Genomic DNA, 23,894 nt, shown 5'->3' on the forward strand with positions numbered 1-23,894 from the left:
TATTTTCTATCTCAACACTTTGTGAAACACGTTTTCTTTTGATGTCTAACTGTTTATATTAGCCTTATTAATTGGCCCGTCACTCCAGAGCATTTTTTTATTATTTTTTTTTTTTCCACTAAAGGTGCTTTGCTGATTTGATTCTGTATTGTAAGCCAATCTTTTAGTTTCATTTTGCCTTGATAGTCAACAGACTCAAATTTGGCATGAAGATATACAAAAAAAAACAGTATTCACATGAAACATTCATAGCGTTCACAAAGCAACAGAGGCAGAGTGAAATGAGAGGAACGGTTTCAATCAAAGCGGCACAAAGACCTTACAGTATGGCATAAAACATTAAAAGCTTTTTGTTCAAAGGCACTGAACTCTGTAACAGTGAGTCATATGATGAAAGTCACGATAATGGGACCTCTGTTCTGGTTTTTAAATTACTTTCATTAGCAATCGTCTAGCTATGTGAGATTTAAAGTTATTAATGCGGGAAAAACTTCTTCTTCTGTTCAATAGTGCTTGAGGACAGTATTTAAATATTTCTAAAGAAAAGAAAAGAAAAACCCTGCAGAAATGACCATTTCTTGCCTTTAGTTTAGGAAGAAACCTCATTTTAGTTGTGTATCAAGCAATATTCAGCTTTTCTTCCTCAGCACATACAGACATACCAACTTTTGTGGACGTGAGCTAAGTGACATTACCTGGTTCTGGAGTGCTTGTTGCTGATAGAGAGACAGCCGGGCCTTGGTGTGTTCATCCATGGTGGGGCTGAGGGGCTTAGGGTCGGACATGGACCTCTGGGTGCTCTTGATGGGTCTGGGCATGGAGGGGTGTCTCTGCGGGGACTCCGCTGTGTAGGACTTCTGCTGAGGCGTGACATGGGCCTTGTTGAGCCTCTCGCTGGACAGTGAGGTCTCCAGCAGCCGGTGCGGGGACACGGGTGACACGGGGGAGTAGAGGACTTGAGGGGATTTGGGGGTGGCCTGCTGCTGCCTGATGATGCTGGAGATGGACTCGTTGTGCAGGTGGTTGTGAGGCTGGTAGTTGATGTCGAGTGGGTCGGGGCGGCGTCGCTCAAACTTAGCTGCGTTTGCTGCAATGTGTTGCTGCTGCCGCTGCTGGGCCAGGAGGTCGGCAGAACTGGGCTGTTGCAATCCGGCACCCGTGGAGGAAGAATATGGACTGACTGTGGTTGGCACGCTGAGCTGGGGAGCTACGACACCCTGTGACTGGGCTTCTGGGTCGGTCTGGCACGCTAACGACTGGCCCTTTTTGGTCCTCTCAGGTCCGGAGATGTAATGCACAATCTCGACTTTATTTGGGTCTGGCAGTGTCACGTGAATTGCAGGGGAAACCCTTCCCAGGTGTTCTACTTCTGTCTGGCAAGACATTTCTCTGATGGTCTGTATAGCAATACTGGAAGAAACCATTTTGGAAGAGTCTGTTTTGGTGTCCGTAGCTGCATTGGAAGCAGTGCTGCTACCGACTGCGCTGGACTCAGAGTGCCGAGAGAAACGGGAACGTCTTCTCCGCACTGGTTGCTCTGTCTCTGCCTTGTCCTCGTCATCGTCTGTCTGGACGGAGCAGTCGACGCTGCGACCACGTCTCCTGGTACGGTGACGCATCATGTACCTGGTGCCAAAGAAACAAGTACATCGTGACGTATATTTTGGCATGTTACTCACATCATGTTTTTGGCCAAAATATCCACTATTGCGGATATATCTGATACATGTTAACATCAACATGATCTTCTTTATTCCCAGTCACTGTTCAAAATATATGAATCCAGCATGTATCTACATCTCACACACACGCAGTTATGCATTCAGATCGAATTACCTCTCCTCTCGGTCCTCGTCGTCTGTCTGCACACAGCTGTCCACATTCCTGCGTGGGGAGCCATAAAACAGTGCACCGTCACTGTCCAAGCTGTCCCTGCTCAGCCTGGTCATGGAGCTGTGCTTTCTCATGTTGCTCCTGGCCTCCATGTGCTCCTCTTGACTCCTTAGACACATTTCTGATGAGGAGTTGGGGAGGGAACGGAACCCCATCTGCGAGTCGGCGTAGGGATGGATGGGTTGCCCACTAGCATCCAACTGCACAAAAAGCAACAAAAGGATTGTAAAAATGCCATTTGGTTGCATTTTTGTAATAGTTCTTCCTGCCTCTCACCTGCATGCCGTGAACTGATGTCTTTTGTCTCTTCTGTTCTTCAAGCTGTTGTTGCAGTTGGTTCTGCAAAGACTGGATCTGGTCGAGCTGAGATTTTTGCTGGGCCAGCTGCTCTCGCTGGAGAACAAGCTGTTTCTCCCGTTCGTGTTGCTGCTGCTGTAGGACCTACGAAATGTCACCAGAAGGGAAACATAAAGGAGCACATAATGGCAAAATGGAGGGAAGGGGGAAAAGCATAAAAAAATAATAGAAAAACATGTAATGTGGATGTTAATCAAAGAATAAGCGTGATGACAGAAAGACAAGTTCATGAAGAGAAACAGAAATAGTAAAAAAAAGGGTAAAAGTGAGTTTCAGTTAATCAATATTTAAAATGTAAACTAAATCACAAGACTCCTAAAACTGAATGTGACATGAAGTTATTTCTGAAGATAGGATTAGTTTTGAAAATGAGTCCAAACTAATCAGAACTCTGTACATTGCGAGGAATGCAAGCATGGAAGCGCAAAACAAATGAAGTGCAGCATGTACTCGTATCTGCTCTTGCCAGTCATACATTGCTCAAAAAAGCCTTTTCTTTGTGCTTCAATGACCGGCCAGTGGGACAAGGAGTAAGGGTTTTAATTGAGCATGTGAGATGCATAATAAACATTCCATCTCTAATTCATTCTCATTAAGGGAAGGCTTCCACACCTGTTTAACAGAGTGTACTTGAACAATTTTCAAGTGCTTGTTCTATTAGAAGAAAGAAGAACATTGCCATGTTAGCACCTCTGTTTAGACATCTCCACAAGGCTAGAGTGCTAAGAGTTTATATAAATTCAAATGCATTATTCTGTAAAAGTAATTGCTTGATTAACAACAGAATCATTTTTCTTTTGGACATGGACCTTACCGTCTCCTAACATTTACATTTATTCACAAGTAATTAGAAACTGCCAACAAGGGAACTATGATACTAAAAAAAAAATATGTTTTACTTTTATTCTATTTTGAAATGTCTTAAAGATGTATTGCTTAAGTATTGGGAAATCATTCTCATCTTACAAAATGTCAGTGACATGTTCTTTCCTATGCAAACCAAGTGCTTTTTCTTTGTTTTTGTTATTTTTTAAACTACGTGGCAGTCTAGAATCACAATCAACTGTCTTACATCTGGACCAGCACATAAAATAGTAGTTGCATTTGGTTTTTGCCTATGAGTGAAGTTAGGCCAGCATATTACATTGATATACTTTTCCTTTTAAAAACATTTGCTGTTGTGAATTAGTTGTAAATAAATATCATTTGTAGGAGACAGCGTTACACAGACCAACAAATGGAAAATACAAATATTACAAATGAAATTTAAGCATTAACTATTTTTCTGTTACACATACATATACAGTATGCATGTTCATGCACACTATAATACAGGAGAAGTCCATAAACGCATTAAAACACAACATGCAGGCTTGACAACTATGTTTTGGATTGCTGGCTGGATGCAGAAAAATCCACCACCACAATGAAACATAACATATTCAATGACAGTTCTAATAAAAGTTGCTCCTAAAATATCACATTTGTGACTAAAAAGACAAAAAGTCAAGAGCAATTAAGGGTTATGAAAGGATAATAAATCAGCAGCATTCTCTTATTGAAACAACACAACAACACACACAAAAAAAGATCCAACAGCAACCAAAAACACAAAACATGACACAAGACACCAGCTATTGTGACTGGTCCTCTGGTTTTCCCTCTACCTGTTCCTTGATGGTCTGCAGGTCCTGTAACTCCCGCTGTACTAATATCTGCTCCTTCTCCCTGTGCAGCTTCAGCTCAATCCTCTCTCTCTCCAGCTCCTCCTGCAAACGCAGTTGCCGGAGTTTCTCCAGCTCCACACGCTCCCTCTCCATTTGCAAAAGTTGTTCCTGTTGTCGATGCAGCCTCTCTGCCTCAGTTTCACCCTCTTTGTGTACCGCTCCTGGTGGAGGGAAGGGAGGAAGGCCTCCCTGAATAGGTGCACCACCGGCAGGGACAGAGGGACCCACTGGAGGTAGGGTGTAACCATGAGTTTGCGAGGGTGTCGAATATGGGTAGGCATGGGCTGGAGGTGGTTGTTGTGTTTGCTGAGCGCTTGTCACCTGTTGCTGTTGATTGTTCAAGTGAGTTTGGGACATATCTATGGGCTGCTGCTGTGGCTCCATGGGCACAGCTGTTCCTTGTACTGAGGTGACAGCTGTTGATGGGACCGGGGCCCCTTTCCCAAGGTAAACTGGCTCATCTTGGACTGTAGAGCTTGGGGTTGTTGTTTCAATGCCAGTAGTTGCGGCATCAGTTGAAGTTGTTTGTAGAAGTCCTGGTGCAGGGTAACGCACAGGTGCTTGTCCAGATAGTGGCACTCTGGGGGTAACTGGTAGTCTAGTTAGGCTTGATAGTGGCACAGGTGTCATGTTAGCAGATGGGTATGGCCGGTAGACCCCTCTTAATAATGGTCGTAGAACCGAGGAAGGCTGAGTTGTGATAGGAAGTGTAGAAGCAATAGGGGTCTGAATGGTGGAATAAATCATCCCATCAGAGGATCTGATAGCTGCAGGATACATGGCTCTGAGGCTTGCCTGTCTGGCATTGATGAGGTTAGTTAGAACCTGATTGTGAGATATTGGCTTACCATCTAGTCCAATCAGCATGTTCTGCCTCAGGCCAAGACCTGCTGCAAGTCTTGCAGCTCCAGGACCAGTCCCTCTGCCCAAACTACCATATTGCATCAAATCTGGGTTACTTCCATACCGATCAATTGAATTTAGGGCGGCACACATTCGGCTGATTTCCCTGGCTGTCGTAGCACTATACATCGCCAAATTAGCTTCTTGAAAGCCAGCAATATCACGAGCTGAGTATCCATAATCTGAACTAATGTTTGACAAGGAGTTATACCTCCTGATAGGCAATGTTTGCGCGGTGATGTCTACTCCATGACGGAGATCTGTATAAGAACCATACTGCATTCCCATATATCCTCCATAGCCCTGTTTTATACCACCCATATCTACACCAATTTCTCCAGTAGCTTGCATATATGGTTGTAGTTTAGAATGGTAGGACTGTAACCCAACATCTGCTAGATTTGTATCAGACATGGAGGGCTGGAGCCTGCCAGGAAAAGGTAGGGTGTATGCCTTATTTCCATCCATTGGGTATTCATGGTATTGTCTAGGTGGTTGTTCTTGGTCGGACTCATAGGAGAGAGGCGGGGCTGATGGTGGTCTAATTCCTTCTTTCTCCGAGCCACCCACACAAGTCCCCCCAAATGGAAGTCGATAAACATCACAACAAGCTGGTTGGTTATCAGGTTTAATTTGGCCTCCTGCCAGATCCATCGCATCTTGTCCCTCTTCTACTTTTACCAATTGGGTTACTGCCCTAGCTTGATTTGGTCCTCCATCTATCTCTACAACCATGCTATGAGGGGATTTACCTCCTGGCATGCCAGGAGGACTTGGCTTTCCTTTTACCTCAACAGGACCCATTCCATAGATTTCTGGGTTTATAACTGGTGATACTGCACTAACCACAGGTGAAGCAGTGCTAGTCTGGCTAACTAGTAAGTCCTTTTTCAGCAGCGGTGAGATCTGACCAGGAATGTTGTACCTGGCCAAGGCAGACACGTGTTGCTGTTGATGTTGCATTTGGTGATGTTGTTGCAATTGATGTTCAAGAAGTTCTTGTTGTTTCTGCAACTTTTCTTGTTGTTTTTGTAGTTCTCTCTGTTGAACACTAAGATCTTCCAGTTTGGCATCAATTTTTGGTATTGATGGGTCAACTGGTGGAGAAATTGGTGGTTTGTTTTGGGAAAGACAAACAGCTGTACCCATGCCCTGACCCAAATCCACTCGGTTTTGATGAGGGTCACCGTAAACCATTGGCTGCTTGGGCTGAGTCATGAACATAGAAGCAGCTACAGTGACACTCACAGTAGTTGGTGTGGTGATCTCCTGGGTGTTTAGGTTCATAATGAGGGGCTGTACAATTGTGGAATGTCTACTACCCTCTGACCCACCATGGTATTTCCTGCTTTCAGTTGCAAGAGATGTGAGATCCATTCCCTGGTCAGTAATAATAATTGGGGCTGGTTTTGCTACTGTTCTGAGATCTACCACACTACCCCCTTGGATCATGCGGCCTTGCTCAACCCTAGAAGTGCCTGGGACTGTTGAAATTCGACAGAGGGAGATGTTATCCATTGACATAGACCCTCTGGTGTAAGTGCAAGCTGTGGTGACCATACTTGTACCAACATTGACCTTTTCTACTCTCTGTGTTCTGTAGAAGGTGCGTGTCGGAGACTGTTGGTATGGTGGTGTATCTGGAGGGCTTCCACAGGGAGAGTAGCTGTCAAATGTTGATTGGCGACTAAAACGAGTTGGTGAAGAAAGTGGAGAAGTAGCAGTGTTGACTGTCATTGGCCTAGCTGGGCTTGGTGGTGGGGAGTATGGGGCATCCTGGGAGGACTGCTGTCGATAGAGCCGTGGGGAGGCAGACCGGTGTGAAGTTTGTGTTCCCTGAACCGTGACTGGAGATGAAGGTCCTGAGTGACTCTCCATTCGTAATGCAGAACTAAAAGTCTGCGTAGAGAACTCAGCTGTACCCCTTCTTGAGGGAGAACGGGTGGGACTCTGAGGTGGTGGTGATGGGGAAAGGGGTGGACTGGTGCTCCTGTAATAAGTTGTGTACTTGGGGGACCGTGGTTCAATAATTCGCTCTGTTGACGATGTTGAACTGTCTCGCACTTGGACACCCTGTGTTTCCCCTGCTTTTCTGGTGATCACCTCTCTTTGACTGTAGGCCTGGGTAATCTCTGCAATCTTGCTGCACACACTGGATACGGTGGCAGAGGATGTGGCGGGGCCTCCTGTGTGTCGCCCATAAATGCCAGACTGAGTAGATGTTATAGTGTGGCTTGAAGAAGTCTGGGAAATAGTCACTGCATCTCTTGCGTAAACTCCATAAGCTGCAATAGTTGTGGCAGCTGCTGTTGGAGTTATTCCATTCTTCCCTGCTTTGATTCGGTCTTTGTGTCCATCCTTTGCAGAAAAATGCTGAGTAACACGGACATCAGGAATACGTCCTCCAGTCTCAGCAAACGAAACAGGGGCTGATATTTGTGTGGGACTGGTTCCTGGAGTAAGGAGAGCGTTGCTTTGCTCCAGTAGCTTAGCAAAGGCAGAGCCTGTATCTAGCAGTTGTTTGTCTGGGAAAGAGCTCTCAATCTCAATCTCTACCTGCTCATCAGTTGCCTGTTGCATTTTAGTGATATTCTGAGATGTTTGTCGGATCTCCTCGTAAATATCTGTTTCAGTCTCGATTGCCTCATTGTCATATCCTGTTTGGTCCTGGTCATAATCATACTCGTCATCATAGCCCTGTCCATTAACATCCTCCTCGTAGTACTGTCCGTGTCGTCCGTGTTGTTGCTGTTGTTGTTGTTGCTTCTGTTGTTTTTGAAGCATCTCTGCCTTCCTCATCATTTCCTCGTACACTTCTTCGGCACTCTTCAGTGGTTTGGAGGTTGAAGATGGTGCGGTGGTAGTTGTTGTGGTTGAGGATTTCTCAACAGGTGAATAGAGGGACATGAAGGTTGGCAGGTTGTACTCACTGCCTGATTTGTAAAGTTTAGACTCGTATCCCTCAGCCTCAGAGTCTAGACTCTGAGGGGAATATTCAGAGGCAGATGAACGATGGAGCTCTTCCATTTCTGCAGCCTGTCTTAGCTCCTCTGTTGGGGAAGCATCTTCAATTGGTGAAAGGTTACTAGGTGGAGTCTTGGACCGCTCTCGACGTCTCTGAGCCCGCAGCTCTTCCTTATCTCTCTTGGTCTTCCGTGCTGTACTCCTGATCCTTTGTTGTTCGAGATCCCTCATCTTTTCCTGCTCTCTCAGAAGCTCCTCTTCCTCTCTCAGCTCATCCTCCTCTGATGAATCCTCAATGGTAGGGAGCAGAGGGCCATGAGAGCGGTGACGGGCTTTCCTCTGTTGCTTGGCCTCTTCGAGCCTTTGCCTCCTGCTGGGGCTACTGTCACTGTCCTCCTCCATGGAAGAGATTGAAGTAGGAGACTGCCCTGAGCCATATGAAGAGGAAGTGGCCGGAAGAGTGGAGGAGTAGTCACCCCGAGATCGCTCCTCAGGCGATCCAGTCAGGCTCTCCATTTCGAGTTCTGGTTCCCGGTCAAGGCTCAAGTCGTTTTCACTGCTCAACTCCATGTCTCGGCTGTAGCTATTGGTGTTATTCAGCTCAATGGTTTTAAAACGCCTCAAGCCTCCTTGGGATGCCATCAAGTCCTCTTCGCCCTCCTCCACTGAACCTTTGTAAACATCAGTAGACGACTTAGTTTCTTCCTCAAAACTACTAGAGTGGTGCTGAAGACGTCTCTTTTCCTTCCCTGATTCAGAAATGATGTGCTTATGGTGGCTTTTCTTAGGTTTCTGGTAGCCATATCCTTCATCTTCCTCATCCTCATCTTCCTCCATTTCTTCCTCCTCGTTTTCCTCATCAGCACTCATCTCCATTATTTGTCTCCTCATGAACTCCTCATCTGTCATTTCTGTAGGATCTGCCTCTTTTTCCTTCTTCTTCTTTTCCTTCTTGTCCTCTTTGCCCTCTTTGCGTTTACTCTCCCAGTCTACTCCATCCTCCTCTTCCTCCAGAATATCCTCTAATTCCTCATCGGAATCGTACGAATCTGGTGGGATGGACAGGGAGCGTGGCCGTTGTTTTCCTCTGTCATCCAGGTCTCTGTCCCGATGCTTCCTGCCCCTCCTGTCAGCCTTCTCTTCGGAGAGACTCTTCTCCAGCAAGGGCCTCATGGAGCTTTCCAGCTTAGTGATTTCTGATGGACTTGGAGGGGAGCCCCGCCCACTGATCCCTCTTTCACTCAGCTTCATCTCCTCTTCTTGTATTAGACCTGTGATTTCGCTGTGAGAGCTGGAGATGCCATCAGAGGAGTAGCCTGTGTCACTGAGGCTCTGGGGGCTGCGTGACAAGTCGTAGGTACTGTTGTTTTTTGTATCCTATGGGGGAAAAGAAACAAAGCATTGCAATAAATTTGAGGACAACTTTTTATTCATTCATAATTATTTAGTTATTTTGTAGTGAACAACATAATAATTGGTATGTGGGCCAAAATAAAACATATCTTAATAATAATTTTCTTTCTCAGTTTTTCAGTTAAAAAAAACAACTAAAATGTTGCTAAAAAATAAGTAGAATAGAATTAGGATTAACACACAATGGATGTACAAATATACGAAAACTATTGAGACATACATGCAGTTATGCATTAAGTTATGTCTTTAATTTGCTGTTCCCTTTGCCAAAGAGAGGAAACTTCAGAGTATTTAAAGGCCCAGTGCAAAATATTAAGTAACATCTAACGACACAAAATCATCTTACATTTTTCTTAAATCAGCTGTGATGTCAAAGTAAAATGAGGAAACACAGCTACTTTGCAATTTGGATTCCCGCAGAAATTTATTGGGACGATGGCCGCCTGCTCTTTATGGAGGTCTAAATGTTTAATACTTGCAGATAAAAACAAATATTTACCTTTTAGTTATTCAATCAAACCAAAACATTTTTTTGAAATTCCAATGGCAAATGATCCCTTTGAAATGTTTACACTGGGACTTTAATAAACCAAATGACACATGACATCTGTACTATAAAAAAATAAGAATATACTTCTTTCACTAAATTTAAATCAAAAATATGTAACTAACATACATATTTCTTTTACATAAAATATGTAGTATTGTCTAATGTTACTAACTTATAAAGATTTTAATACATCACACTGTCAAGAGTGAAGACAAATACACAGCCATGACAAAGTGCACTGATATCAGATGTGCTCATACTGTTTTGAGCCATTGATGCAAAGAGGTCAATGAATGTGAGTTTTAGGAAGCAAACATATTTGTTCTTTGCTATTCAGCACTATCAAAAAATGAACCACACTTGGAGATTAATACTTATATTAAAACAAACAAAAACAAAACTCATTCATCAATGGCTCCTTTACCACATGCCACATTATTATGCCAAAGGGACTAACCTGGTAAATGAAAGGGGGGTTGACGAAAGAATGCAAAATAGAGATTAATGTATGTAAATCTCTCCTATAGAACCTCTCAAAAATGCTTGCAGTACTTCAGAGGAGACTCTGAGCTTTATACACTTAAAATTCACGACAGCCGCTCAAATGAAGACGATTTGCACTGCCTGTGAAAAGGCAGAAAGCAGCAAATCTATATAAATATTTCAGCAGGAGCAATGACTTTTACTGAATGAAAAAAAGGTGTTTTCTCTTTTTGCAGTTGTCCACCCTCGGAGCCATGCAGACGACTGCATCCTCAGCATTCCATGGTGGATGGTAATCAGTGCCAGCAGTGCCGAGAGAGGCTCATTGATTCAATTTATGACTTTTTAATTATTCTGTCAAGCAACTTATTTCCCTTCTGCAGGTGATTTTAATTTTGACAAAAGGAGTAAATGTTACTTATTGAACGTCATAAAGATCCCATTGTAAATCATTTTTTCCAAAGCAAGACATGCTTCAATAAGCCACCAACAAAGTACTGGGACTGAAATGATGTTTAAGAGTGAGACAAAAAAATAGCCAAACTGTGGCCGGAAACGATCCAAATTTCTTTTCTTTTCTTCAGTTACAATCTGCTACAAACTGCTTTATTGTAAATAAACTCAATCTCCATCTCCATCAACCCCAAGCAAGACTATAAACTTTAAAACATTCACTTTGATAATGAATCTTCTTTTCTGTATTAACAAAACTATTAAAATGCAGTAAATCCAAACAACTTAAGTTAAGTATGGATGTGTATGTAATGTAATTCAGAGTAAACACTTTCTGTTAATTTCTACTGTGAATTACTGGTAATATGTCATTGTCTCCTACTAATTATTTAAAATTTTGGAGGATATTTAACTATTTTCTTCCCAGTCAAAAGATATTTTCTTTTAAAATGAACTGTCCTCCAGCTGAAAGTTGATCTTTAATACTATCAACTTAGTCTGGAGAACAATCCTTGTATCGGCCCACTGCCTGACCACGTCTAAGACTTTGATTGGTTCTGTCCTCTGACTCGGGCGCAGTGCTTTCTAATAAGCTCAAGCTTGATGAAGAAAAAGCGAGTATGCAGCGGAGTCTCACTGAACAAAGCCATGCATTACACATCCGAGAGCAGCTATTTCAGCAGAATGGTTTCAACAGGCTTGTGGCTTTCCAGAGACTGATAGGAAAGTGCGAACGGGGACTTACGTCGTAGTGCCTGGACTTCTTAATGTCCTTGATTGGTGTGATGGGTTCTCCTTTCTTCTGGAACGGTTTGGTGTCTTTGGGCGTCTGAATCTCAGGCTCAGTCTTGGGCTTCTCCTCAGTGGCTTTGGGCTGCTGCTTCTGGGCCTCGGTGGTCGCCGTCGGTGCCGTAGTGGGCATCGTGGTCTTGGCGTCCGCCGGCACCTTTGCGGCGGCGGGCGCAAATGGGCTTCCTGTTCCGGCAGTCGGCTTCTGGGCCTGAGACTGCATGGTCTTGGGGCTCTGCTGAGCCGGCGCTTTGTGGAGAGGGCTCTGCTGACTGGCCGGCGTCTGGTGACGGGGCGAGCCCGCCGGCTGGTGCTTGGGGGAGGGATGAGGGACGGGCAGCGGCGGGTCGTCGAGGCCGCCGCCGGACATGAGCCGCTGGGTCTGGCAGTTGAGACACAGCCACTCCTTTTTCTGCAACACACAGGGGTGACAAAAGAAAGTTTGATGCTGTCTTCCTCTCTATCTTTCTTTTCAAACACAGAGGTGCAGGCAGCACTTTCACCCTCCAAGTACGTCCTCGCCAATAACCGCTCATAAAAACAGTTTTGAAGAGTAATTTCTGATTTTATCGCAGCTATCCAAATTGAATTCATCTGTGCCTTTGCCTTTAAGAAGGTTGTTCCAATGTGTCAGGATGGCAACATTAATCTTAGAGGAAAGACAATAGATGTCGGTTATTACACAGACGTGGTCGACTTGAATTAACGACCGGGTCGATTACTGAGGCTAAGCAGGCAACACGAAACACTAAAAAAGGTACATACTAGTAAGAGGAATAATGGCAATCCTGCCATTGACACAGCGCCCCCAGGTGACTGGGCATAGGATTATATGACTTGGTTTCCTGACCGACTTCTTAAGTGAACACACCTCTAGCCCTGGCGGTAAGAGACTTGCTAGGCCAGGGTGTTGGTGTGACCTGTTACATGCCAGGCCAGCTGGGGGCGTCATTCTCCTCACCGTGAGGCAGTGTAACAGGGATAAATTGTCAAATGTCACATTGTTAAAATGATTTCAAAACAATACTTTTACAGAAAGAATTAACAACGGGGGGGGGGGGGGGGGGGGCAGTGACTGAGTGTCTCCTTCAGATCTAGTGTGACTTTACTTGCAACTTTGTGTGTGTGGGTGTGTGGGTGTGTGTGCGTGTGCGTGTGCGTGTGCTCGTGTGTGTGTGTAAGCAAGAGAAAAGAAGGGGGATAATAAAAAATAAAAATAAAGCAGCCTCCTGCGAACACTCCTCCAGGCGCCGCAATGAAATTCTTAATCCTCCTTCGTGCCAGAGATAAAACTGTTGGTACACACTGATTAATATTCTTTACATTGGACACGTCGACATAACTCAGACGGACTGTGGATGCGACACGCGCAATGACGCACTGACGCAACGTCTGCACACGCTCTGGAAATCTTCTTTGGGGCTGTCAGAGCAGCAGCAGCAGCAGGCGATGCTAAGCTGACGCGCTCTCCTGTTTTTTTTTTCTCTCCATGTCTCCTCACACTGTCACACTGACTGGAGTGCTGCAGTGGAAAAAACAAAATACAAGCCCAGGTGCACGTGCAGTACTTGGAATGTATTTGCAGATTATACTTGAATTGAGCTGAGAATATGGAACTGTGAGCTGCTTGTGTTGAACCTGCAGTGAAAATGGTCTTTTCTGAGATTCTGAGGAAACAACCGTAGAATGAATGAATGCAAGTTTGGTTGTGCGCGCCCGCGAGTGCGTGTGTGTGTGTGTGTGTGTGTGTGTGAATCCCCCGCAGCAACACACAGTGGACACTGGGGCCGTTCTACAGTAAACCCATTCAGTCTTTTTGCCAGAGTGAGCACATTCATTCCTACAAATCACATCGCATGTAACCGTGTGTGTGTGTGTGTGTGTGCGTGTTCTCCTGCAGAGTTCCCCACTGCTGCACCACTTAACCTACATAGCACAAACAATCTGTTCCCTTCTCCTTCTGTCGGTAATGTTCACTACGGACCTCCGGGAGTCTCGTCTCTCCTTGTCTCTCTCTCTTTTTAAACACCTTTTCACTTTTGGCCTTGCATCATTTGTAGTTTTCTTGGTTTTGTTTTGCTGAATGCTTATTGCATTTTTATCACTTTTTTGTTGTTGTTGTTGTTGTTGTTGTTGTTGTTGTTGTTGTTTTTTACATCGTATCTCCTCTCGGCAACACAAAGACCATTATTGGCACCCGCCAAGTACCCACCATGTCAGAATTTTGGTTCCTCACTGCTTAAACTGTCTAAAAATGCTTTTGAATGGAGCCTATCAAAAATGGATGTGCATGATTTAAGACATCCAGCGGAAAGCTAGCTTAGTTTGGTGGTGAATTCTGCTGATATTCATTCATCAGTCATTCACAGACTTTTGAGCTAGCGACTGGTGCGAACATCTGTCTGTACGCCCCCCCTAGAGTATTGATCATGAAATGGCACCTCCTTCCCCGATTCAAAATAAATGAGTGGCTAACTCTGTTCATTCACACAGAAAAAAAAACCCCTCCGCAGCCACGCAGCACATGAAGCTTCTCCTCCTGCTGTCGCCTCCACTCTGGGTTTCACGCAGCGGCATCGGCGGCGGGTTCTTCTTCCCGTCGCCACACGGCCACCCACCTTCTGCCTTCCTGCTTCCTCTCAGCTCTCTCTCTCTCTCCTCTCGCCCTCCCCCGTCTCCCTCCTCCCCCACCCGATCTTCCAGAGCCGGGGCTATTTTTACCCACAATTCCATTGTTCTGCTCGAGAGCGCACACTTCCCCGGCACTGGCTTGGCTGACGCTTCAGGCGCAGCGGGCTCGCACACGCGCACTCACTCACACGCACGCACGCACACAAGCGCGCACACACAAGCGCGCACACACACGCACAGTCACTCACTCACAGGATGAAGACGGCCTGTGAGGCTGAAGGCTAACCGGGAGGAGCGAGATGACAAGCGGTGGGAGGAGAGCAGGAAAGAGTAGTGTGAGCATTACCACATGTTCACACACACACACACACACACACACACACACACACACACACACACACGCGCGTGCACACACACGCACACACGCGCAGGCAGTAATTGAGCTCGGCCCCCGGTAATGTGACTCCCTGCTGGGTTTGGTGTAAGCGGCTCTGGGTGAGAGCCGAGAACAAAGAGGGAGCGGCGTTCTCTGGCTGGAGTGGACGAGAGATGCAGGTGCTGCGAGATCTTGTAGTAGAAACAGTTTAGTCGGCGACTTTCATGGGAGACATGATTGGCGCCCGGATTAAACTGACTGCTGCCGGTCTTTAATCGCTACGTCTTTATTGAGCTCAGACCACATTTTGCCGTGTTAAAAATCGCTGATTTAAAATAAAAATAAGAAAGACGTGCATGAAGAAGATGGTATCATCTGCGCAGCCTGGTTAATTCACGCGGCATTAGTAGAACGACAGACAAATCCCCTGCATGCATTTTCTATGGTGGCGAATCCGGGAATTAGTCTTGCTTCAGCGAAACGCATCCTTGCATCTCAGCTTTTCCAGCACAGCAGCAGAGCATCAACGCTGTCTGAGGCCACAAACATGTTGAGGCAGCTGCTCCAACACACACACACACACACACACACACACACACACACACACACGGACGTCGATTGCCGGCCTCCACACTTCCCTCCTTCCCTCCCTCCTTTTCACAGCCGGGACTTTGACATGCTAATTGCAGGTTTATGAGGATCAAACCTGTGTTCATTGGATCAGCAGGTGACCGTTTAACCTGCTGAGCCCCGGCTGACCTGAAGACGCGGGATGCGATCTCACGTCGGCTTCGAACGGGAACCGAGGAGCAAGTTGACGAGAGGAGAAACACAGGGATGAAATGTAGGACGGCAACATTTCCCTCTGTGAAAAATGCAAAAGTTGCAAAAATGTAAAAGTGGCAGGACAAAGGCACAAAGAAAAAGAGAAAAAAGAATTTGGCATACCAACTGGCAAATGAAGAGAAGATATTGCGTCTTTTTCAGCCCTTCGGTTATGTAACACCAACAGGTTTCCATTTCATGCATATTTGAGAAATGTCCTCTTCTAATTCCATCATCACAATGGAGCCTCTTTTATCATTATATAACCTTGCGTGCGATGAAAGCGCGCACACATTATGTCTTATTGGCCACATTACACTGTCACCTTTTTTCTCCCCCCACCACCGCATTATCACCAGTGTGCGCCTCCCCTTCAGGCACCCCCTCCTCCGCTGAGCTCGATCTGCCCACTGCTCTTCTCCACTGACAGCGTGTGGGAGGAACCCATCAGCATATGTTGGCAATTTATGGCTGCTTTGAAGATAAAACATGACACTGTAGAAAATGGAAGCTAGTCGCAGAGCTTTAAATCTCCTGTGCGTCTATGGGCTTTTTGTAAAACAAAAAAACAACACCGGTTGTTGGCCATTTTTGCCTTGGTTTATTTAATTTCTTTTTTGAGAAGCAGCCAAAGAAACGTCAGGTGCGGAGAGAAAGTAAAGACTCGGGGGCAGAAGAGCAGAGAAGATTCATCACGAAGGAGTTGCAAACACGAAAATAAATAAAAGCGTTTTTAAAGGGCTAGAGAAGTGATACATTTAGTAGGATCTTCCCCTCTGGGGCGCTGCGGCCGGCAAACCAGCTGCTCCTGGTGGTGCCTCGGTCCAGGCACAAGACCAGCGGGGACAGAGCCTTTTCTGTAGCAGCCCCGAGATTGTGGAGTGCCCTCCGCCTCCACATCCGGGCAGCCCAGAGCCTCGAGACTTTAAAATTACCCCATGTTTCTTGCTGTTTGCACTTTTATCCTGTCAATTTTATCTTATCTATATGCACTTGTTTTTTGTTTTTTTTTACTTGTGAAGCACTTTTGGCTCAGCCCAGATGTTTGTAAATGTGCTATATAAACGAAGTAGACTTGACTTGACACTGAACTGCGACCGATGAAATACAAGAAATGAACCATAAAGTGAACAAATAATGTTGTTTGCAATATGCTTTCTCACCAGTAGATGTCACCAGAGCTGACACGCCAGGCCTTTAAGAAGCACTGAAAACACTTCACAATTGAATCTTGCATGAAAATGATTTTAAATAGGCAACAACTTTCACCAACGTGTGGTTTAAATTAATCAGCTGTTATAATTTTGTATTGATCAATCGACTAAATTAATTAATATACTCAATGAACACAAACACACACACACACATATACATATATGTATATATATTTATATATATAACTCTATTCACAGGGTGCTCCTTGGAGGAGAGTCTGTTTTAGAACATGGAGTGAGGGATTTGAACCGGCAACCCGACTGTGTCACGCTCTGAGACAAAAGTCATCCCACTGGAGAGGCAGGAAGAGACCATAAGCAGGGCGAGAATCGTTTGACCCAGCAAATGAGCTCGGAGCAGAAAATAACCCACCGCACCTCCGAGAGCGCCAGTCCAATCTCTGCAACGCAGGCTGGGCCATCGCACAGAGAGTCGGCGCGCGGGCTTTGCGCGTGCACATGTGGGCTGCAGGGTTCAGAGGATTTTGACTCCTGCAGTAATAGGATGGCTGCTGGCCAGCAGCAAATCAGAGCAGCGAGCCCGGCTGTCCGAGCCGCGGTCAGTGGGGAGCACGGAGGACTCGACAGCACTGGCGTGTGAGAGTTAGCGCCATCTAATGGTCAGAAAACACAGTGAAATCATCAATTCTGATCCCTGTTTTCTGATGTCCAGCTTTATTGTGCCGCTTTCTTGTACCAGCAGTGACTTCTGGGTGAAATCAAGGAACCCTGAGCAGGTTCACTTTGAGTTTCTGTAGATAATTAATATAAGTGGCTGGACAAATGCTAATTATACAGTTGCTGCATTTACTTTTGGTGGCTTCTACTGACGAAACAGCTTTGCTTTTTATTAACATGACGCTTCATCGATTGCAATTTAAATACGACACGACGGGCCTTTAATTGCCTCTATTTCCACATAAAATAAACATTTTCACCTTACATTTTATGTAACTATAGATATAATATCAATATACATTAGTTTTATCCAGGAAAACTCGAGTTTTCCACTGCGTTTCCTTTCTTCCTGTACTATCAAACTGCGACAGACAAATATTGGAGCCAAAGAGACACGGAGCGGGCAAACCGTCGGCGGGCCGAGTGACTGTTCGTTCGTGCGTTAGCCACAAAAACGTTATGCAGCTTTAAAGGGCAACCGACAAGCGCGAGAGACGCCCGTGCAGGACGGTGCTTTGTCTGGAGCCGGCGCATCAAATATGCATAAAGTTTGCAGAGTCTCGGTGTTGTTCACTCTTCGGCGAAGAGGCTGAGGCGTGCCGCAGCTCTTGGTCACGACAAGCAAACAGCCAGCTGGGCGTCTTTGCTTTTTTTCCTCGCTGAACGACGCAACCAATCTTGTAGTTCAGCAGGATTTGTTTCTGTTCGACATTAGAAGCGTCTCCACATCGCTTCCTGAAACATTTTGCGTGTGTTTTGTGCGCAGCCAAGGGCTGTACCTTCTCCGCGGCTGTGTGACACTGCTGGGTATTAGGTGGATTTAACAGATTTTTTTCTTTGCGCTTGGGCCTTTGAAGTGTGCACTTTGAAGTGCGGGAGGCAGTCCTGGGCTCGGACAGGGGCATTATGGGTAAAGGGGTTGAGGTTGCTGACTCGTCCCGCAGGGCGGCGAAACAGACACGATCAGAGAGATGTTCGGGCGGAAGCCGCGGCAGGGAAGCCCTGAGGCGAAGTTTAGCCCAGAGCTTAAAGACAAGGCAGGGTGAGGGCGGAGGGGGCGGGGCAAAGGAAGTTCTGAAGAGAAAGAGGGCGGGTCAGAGGGAAGAGCAAACTGCAGAAGACAGAGAGGCCGGCGGGGCGAGAGCTGAGCAAGACTTGTGAAGTTTAAAACCTCACCGCGTCGGAGTCGGCGGCCTTTAAACATCAGTGACCCAAAAGGATGACGACGCTTGTTCTTAAAGGAGCATTTCACCTAAATTTCCCCACTTTCCTCCTCTTGAGTGGGGTGTCTCAGAAGGAAATATTTCCAGCCTGCGCCAAAGAACCCATAGCAATACGACACTGGAAGCCTGCAAACGTAAAATAATAGAAACCCTTGCAACTAAATGGCAACAGCAACATCTAATGTAGGTCTGAATTATAATAAGCTTGATTATCAATATCATCCATCCATTCATTTTCTATACTGCTGGACCCATCTCAGCCTGGGACACCATGGACAAGTCGCCAATTCATCGCAGGCCTATAATTATTATTATTATTATTATTATTATTATTATTATTATTATTATTATTATTATTATTATTATCTCCACTGTTTACACTTTATTCTCTCAGCGGTGATTTGAGGATTTCGCCCCAGTTTTGGCTTCCGCTGCTCTTGACTGTCCGTCAAACGGCTGAACAGGGACGGAGGCGACAGACAGGAAGGAGAGCGAGGACGGCAGGGCGAGGGACTTAAAGAGAGCAGAGAGCAGAGCGAGGGAGAGGAACGGAGGGCTGGCGACGTGACGGAGGACAAGCCGGGTATAGGAGGAGAAACAGGAGAGGGAGGAAAAGGAGAGAGAGAGAGGGAGAGAGAGAGAGAGAGAGAGAGAGAGAGAGAGAGAGAGAGAGAGAGAGAGAGGCAGGCAAAATGTCAAAGAGGGAGGCAGAGGGGAAGGATAAGGGTATTAGAGAATTAGAGAGAGATGAGAGGAGGGTGAGGCCAGAGAAGAAAGGAGACGTGAGGGGGAGGAGGAAAGAGAGGAGAGGCGAGGGGAGGGGAGAGGCAGGGGGAGGGGGTGACTCCAAAAATGTACAGTGAATTAGTTCTGCCTCATGAAACTGGCACTTCTGCCTGAGAAGCGCTTTGGGGGACAGATTTCCGTGTGCGTGTGCGTGCGTGCTCGCGTGCACGTAAGTACGTGTGTTCAAGTGTGTTGTCATCCACGCTGTGTTTATTTGCCTGTTTTCCGCCTTCTCTACCTTCTCCTTTCTCCTCCTCTTCTTGTGCTTCCGGAGAGAGACACCAGTGAGTCTCGACAACGGCAGCCGCTGACATTTAGGGGAGGGACACACACGAGCTTCGTCTTCCCAAAGAGCAACTGTGGAAGTGAAGCTCGGCCCGAGCAGACGGACGAGAACACGAGGCGGAAGAAACCGCGAAACTGTGACCTGTCGCGTCCCGGCGTGTCGAGCCGTCTTTTATAGGAGGAGAGGAAGCCCCCTCGGAGAAACTGGGGGGGGTCGTGCCTGCGAAGGCGAGTGCGAGGCAGCCGAGGCGCCAGCTGGAACTTTTTTACGAAGGGAGAATTACTGCCGTGTGACGTCCTCAGACACCTGCAGGGCGCCCCCGGCAGCGCAGAGATCCCCCTTTTCTCTCCCTCCTTCCCCGTCCAATCAGATCGCCATGTCGGAGCGCGCTCACACTGAGCGCTGGAATTAACCCCCCTCCATATACGCCTCCCCCACCGACCCCCCGCGCTAGGAGCGCTATGGATGAATCACGCTGCTCGGCTATTTTTTCCCCCCCAGTTTCTCCTTGCTTGCTTTCTTTCTTTCCCTCCCTCCTTCGATCGTTTGCTTTCTCTCAGTTTCCTCCACCCGCTCTCCTCCTTCTCTTTCCCGTCGCTCCTCACTGTCAGCGGCATTTTTACCCCGCCAGTGACATTTGTTTTTAACTCCGAGCTGCAGCGCGCAGGGATTTGGGCGGCGTGAAAACAAAGCTCGTGTCTGATGTCTCGGTTGATCTCGTATCTTCAAAGTGAAGTAAATTAAACCCGCCGGCTGATCTGTGTTCTGGGCATTTTGGCCATAAACAGACCTGCCTTGATGTGGAAGCACAGCAACTAATTTATTATTATTTCTTTGTGCCTTTATCTGACTGAAACATTCACATTTACCATTTTGCGCCTTCAAAACACACTGGCACGTTAAAACGCAATTATTTTTGCATGGAAAAAAAAAAACCTGTGACGGATATGGCAAATACACTAGTTTGCAGAGAAGGGTCTTAGTGCCTGGCTAAAGCTAACGCTAACATCACGGAATGTGCTTTCGCTGCTTAGCGGAATCCTTATGAATACATGCATCATGGTTAGCGGCTGTGTCTGAGCTGCAGGGGCCAGCCGGGCTGCTGGAGGGTGATTATTTGTCATCCCGTGTGCAGCGGTGACACTCTGCAGCTCAGGTATAGGCATCGATTTGGTGTCAGTGTCGATGTTCTGCTCCCATCGTGTTGCTCATTATGCACAGAAGCAGAACGGAGAGTCCTTAGGAAGCGATGTGGCGCTGCTGCTGCTGCTGCTGCAAGGACGGGAGATACGGCCACTGTTATCGCAATGGAGTTCTTGTTCAATCAGTGTGTGTGTGTGTGTGTGTGTGTGTGTGTGTGTGTGTGTGTTTAAAAAAAACGAGCTTCACAAACTGACTGCAAACAACCAGCTTGCACGACTTCATCTCAAAATAGATCCCTCCCTCTTGTGTAAATGTGTGTTTAGGTTTGCTATCTTAAGATCTCAGTCAAACAGGAAGCGCTATCAATCAATAGGCAGCAGCCATTTACACACACACACACACACACACAGCTACAGGACGACCCTCTGACAGTGCAATAATGGAGCGCCAACGGGAGAATACACAAGGTCAGAGCGGTCGGACCCCTGCAGACGGGTCACACGTTGTCATTAAGAATTCATATCTTCTTTCCAAATCTTCAGATTCTCCACCAAATCATCCAACGAGGTCCAGCGGCCGTGATTCAGATTCAGTTTTGGTGCCAAATATAATATACAGCATTAAATCAGCCACTGCCCATTATCTTGAATATTGGTGGCCTGAGATTTAGCCGAGTCGGCAGATTGAGGTGGTGGGGGTGGGCGGGTTGCCCGGCGCTCTGCTGTCATGTAGGTCACAATAAGTCACGACCGACGCCGGCGGTGCTGTAAAACGTGCCGTGGAGTCAGAGGTGAGACGCTGTAAATTAGAGGCAGGATGGGAGGACCGAGGGGGTGGGGGGGGTGAGGGGGTGGGGCGTACCCTGGGAGGAGGAGGCCACCCTCTTCTTCAACGACCGTGTTTTTTTGTTGTTGTTTTTTTGTGTTTAACAATTGAGGAGGAACGAGAAGCTCAGTCACAAACGTGAAGAAACTTTGTTTCAGTCACACGACCTACTGGGTGAGCACAGAGGTTCCGTCGAGATACTCAGCTGCTCAAGTCTGAAGCTATATTTAAAAAAAAAAAAAAAAAAAGGCTATTTACTTTACTAACTCGTGATCGACCTCTTTTGTGTGATTGTAATATCGATAGGCGAAACCAACCCGCTCGATTTTCGCGTCCAGCGGGTTAAAAGATTTGACACAAATTCTGTTTTAGTATCTGAATAGAAACCCGGTGACGAGCCACTTGGGGATGTGCCATGTGGTTTGTCCCGAGTCTTGTTTCCGTAGCCAGCTGTCAAACGTGCAGCGCAACGGCCAATACATAAAGGTGCGATCAATACCTGCAGATTTAAAAAGGAACGAGCGATCAGCGGTTGCTGGGTTTGCTTAACGACTGATTGATTAAAGTCTGTGAATTACAGGCGATTGGGAGGATTGTGGGGGGGGGGGGGGGGGGTTGCGAAGGATGGAAGCAGTCTGGTTTACTGGTAGTGGCACCGTCACTGGCGCACACCTCGACACCACACACACACAGACACACACACGCGCACACACACACACACACTGCTGCTTTCCGGCATCCCCATGAGACTACTTGAAGCCCTACAAGAAATTCACTGCCGTACAACACACCAGGGTAGGTGAACACACACACACACACACACACACACACACACACACACACACACACACACACACTCACAGAAAGAGATGGAGAGAGAGAAAGAGAGAGAGAGAGAGAGAGAAAGAGAGAGAAAGAGAGAGAGAGAGAGAGAGAGAAAGAGAGAGAGAGAGTGCACAGTGAGTTTTACGCAAGGAATCCCATTGGTCAGTTAAGGGGCGAAATCCCCTCCCACTGGATTCACACAGGCCTGGGCTGTAATTTGATTGGCCAAAGTGCTCCAGAGGGTGTTGTCTAATAGTGTGTGTGTGTGTGTGTGTGAGTGCGTGAGTGTGTGTGTGTGAGTGTGTGCGTGAGATCAATTTACCCTGGGCTCCCTGGAGAGTCACAATGATCACATACCTGCACTTCTCTCTTCTTCGCCTTCTGTTTGCCTTGAAATTCTCCCTGCTCTGTTATTTTTTTTCTCCGCCAGTCTTGAACATTGTGACACATTTCGATTTAAGAAAGAATAATGAAATATTACTTAGTACAAAGGTTTCACCCCCTATATTCTTAATCATGATTTCCCAGTAAAAATCTCATTGTCTACACTTTCGTATAAAAACTTGTGTGTGTTTTTAGCATTTTTTTTGTACATGTTTTAAAATGTTCTTTTCTGCGCTGCATTTGTTTGTTTTGAGGAAACTCTATCTCATTAATCTCTATCTTTACTTGAAAAATGACTATGGCTTCACGTGTGAAGATAATCTGTTATTAATTGAAGCAGCACTTAGGAGGGGGGGGAGGCTGACATCAGCACCATGGACAGAGACAATGTTCAAGTGAAATTCCCACAATCTACCAGCAGAGGGATCGACCCATTTCAAAATGAGACCTCGGGAGGAAGGTTGTTGATTTGTCAACTTTTATATAATTGAACGGAAGTATATATATATTTTGTTTAAGTAACAGGGGTCTCAGTGAGTCCGTCAAAGCATTTTTAAATACATTTTTAAATAGAGGAAGGAAATTGGTGGGTGACAAAGTGAAAGAGAAAGAGAGAGAAAGAGAGAAGCGGCACAGAAGGAGATTTCACACTGCTGCTAGTTGCAGCTGGATCGTTCTAGTTCTAAGCATGCCCTCACACTCACACACTCTCTCTCTCCCACACACACACACACACACACACACACACACACACACACACACACACACACACACACACACACACACACACAACCATTTTTGGCCCGTACTCATGAGTGGCTGGTTTTGAAGCGACAGGCTTACAGCCTGCCATGAAAACATTCGAGGACAGAAAAAAAAAAGACACAAAGGTGGCCGTTCATATAAATTGTTGAAGCAAATATCACACAGCCATGTTGTTGTGCAGGTGTGAATAAGAATCCTTGTAGAAAAAAAAAAAAAAAAAAATCACTGTTCAAGAAGTTCAGGCTTTGCCTCTCGGTTGACACAGTCCAGGTGCACAGACTTATTTCCACTAATCCTAAATACACACTACTGAGGTCTAGATATGAAAGGCATCCGGCGAATCCCCGCCACTGTTGCCTTCATCTCGCGTCTGTGGACATCGGCGTTCGACAAACATAAAT

General features: G+C 46.2%; 1 protein-coding gene across 1 annotated transcript in view; it reads right to left on the reverse strand.

Annotated features, from left to right (window-relative positions):
- bsna (bassoon presynaptic cytomatrix protein a) overlaps nt 1-23,894 on the reverse strand; it is a 74,916-nt gene that overhangs the window by 18,285 nt on the left and 32,737 nt on the right. Inside the window, exons 3-7 of the mRNA XM_076026125.1 lie at nt 11,489-11,944; nt 3,918-9,221; nt 2,170-2,334; nt 1,837-2,093; nt 696-1,626 (exon numbers count right to left, since the gene is read on the reverse strand). Of these exons, the coding sequence (XP_075882240.1) occupies nt 696-1,626; nt 1,837-2,093; nt 2,170-2,334; nt 3,918-9,221; nt 11,489-11,944 (7,113 nt within the window). The remainder of the gene's footprint in view (nt 1-695; nt 1,627-1,836; nt 2,094-2,169; nt 2,335-3,917; nt 9,222-11,488; nt 11,945-23,894) is intronic.

Source organism: Nelusetta ayraudi, unplaced genomic scaffold, assembly GCF_046127955.1.
Source record: "Nelusetta ayraudi isolate G7.1 ecotype Tasmania unplaced genomic scaffold, CSIRO-AGI_Nayr_v1 ptg000019l, whole genome shotgun sequence".
Taxonomy (NCBI): domain Eukaryota; kingdom Metazoa; phylum Chordata; class Actinopteri; order Tetraodontiformes; family Monacanthidae; genus Nelusetta; species Nelusetta ayraudi.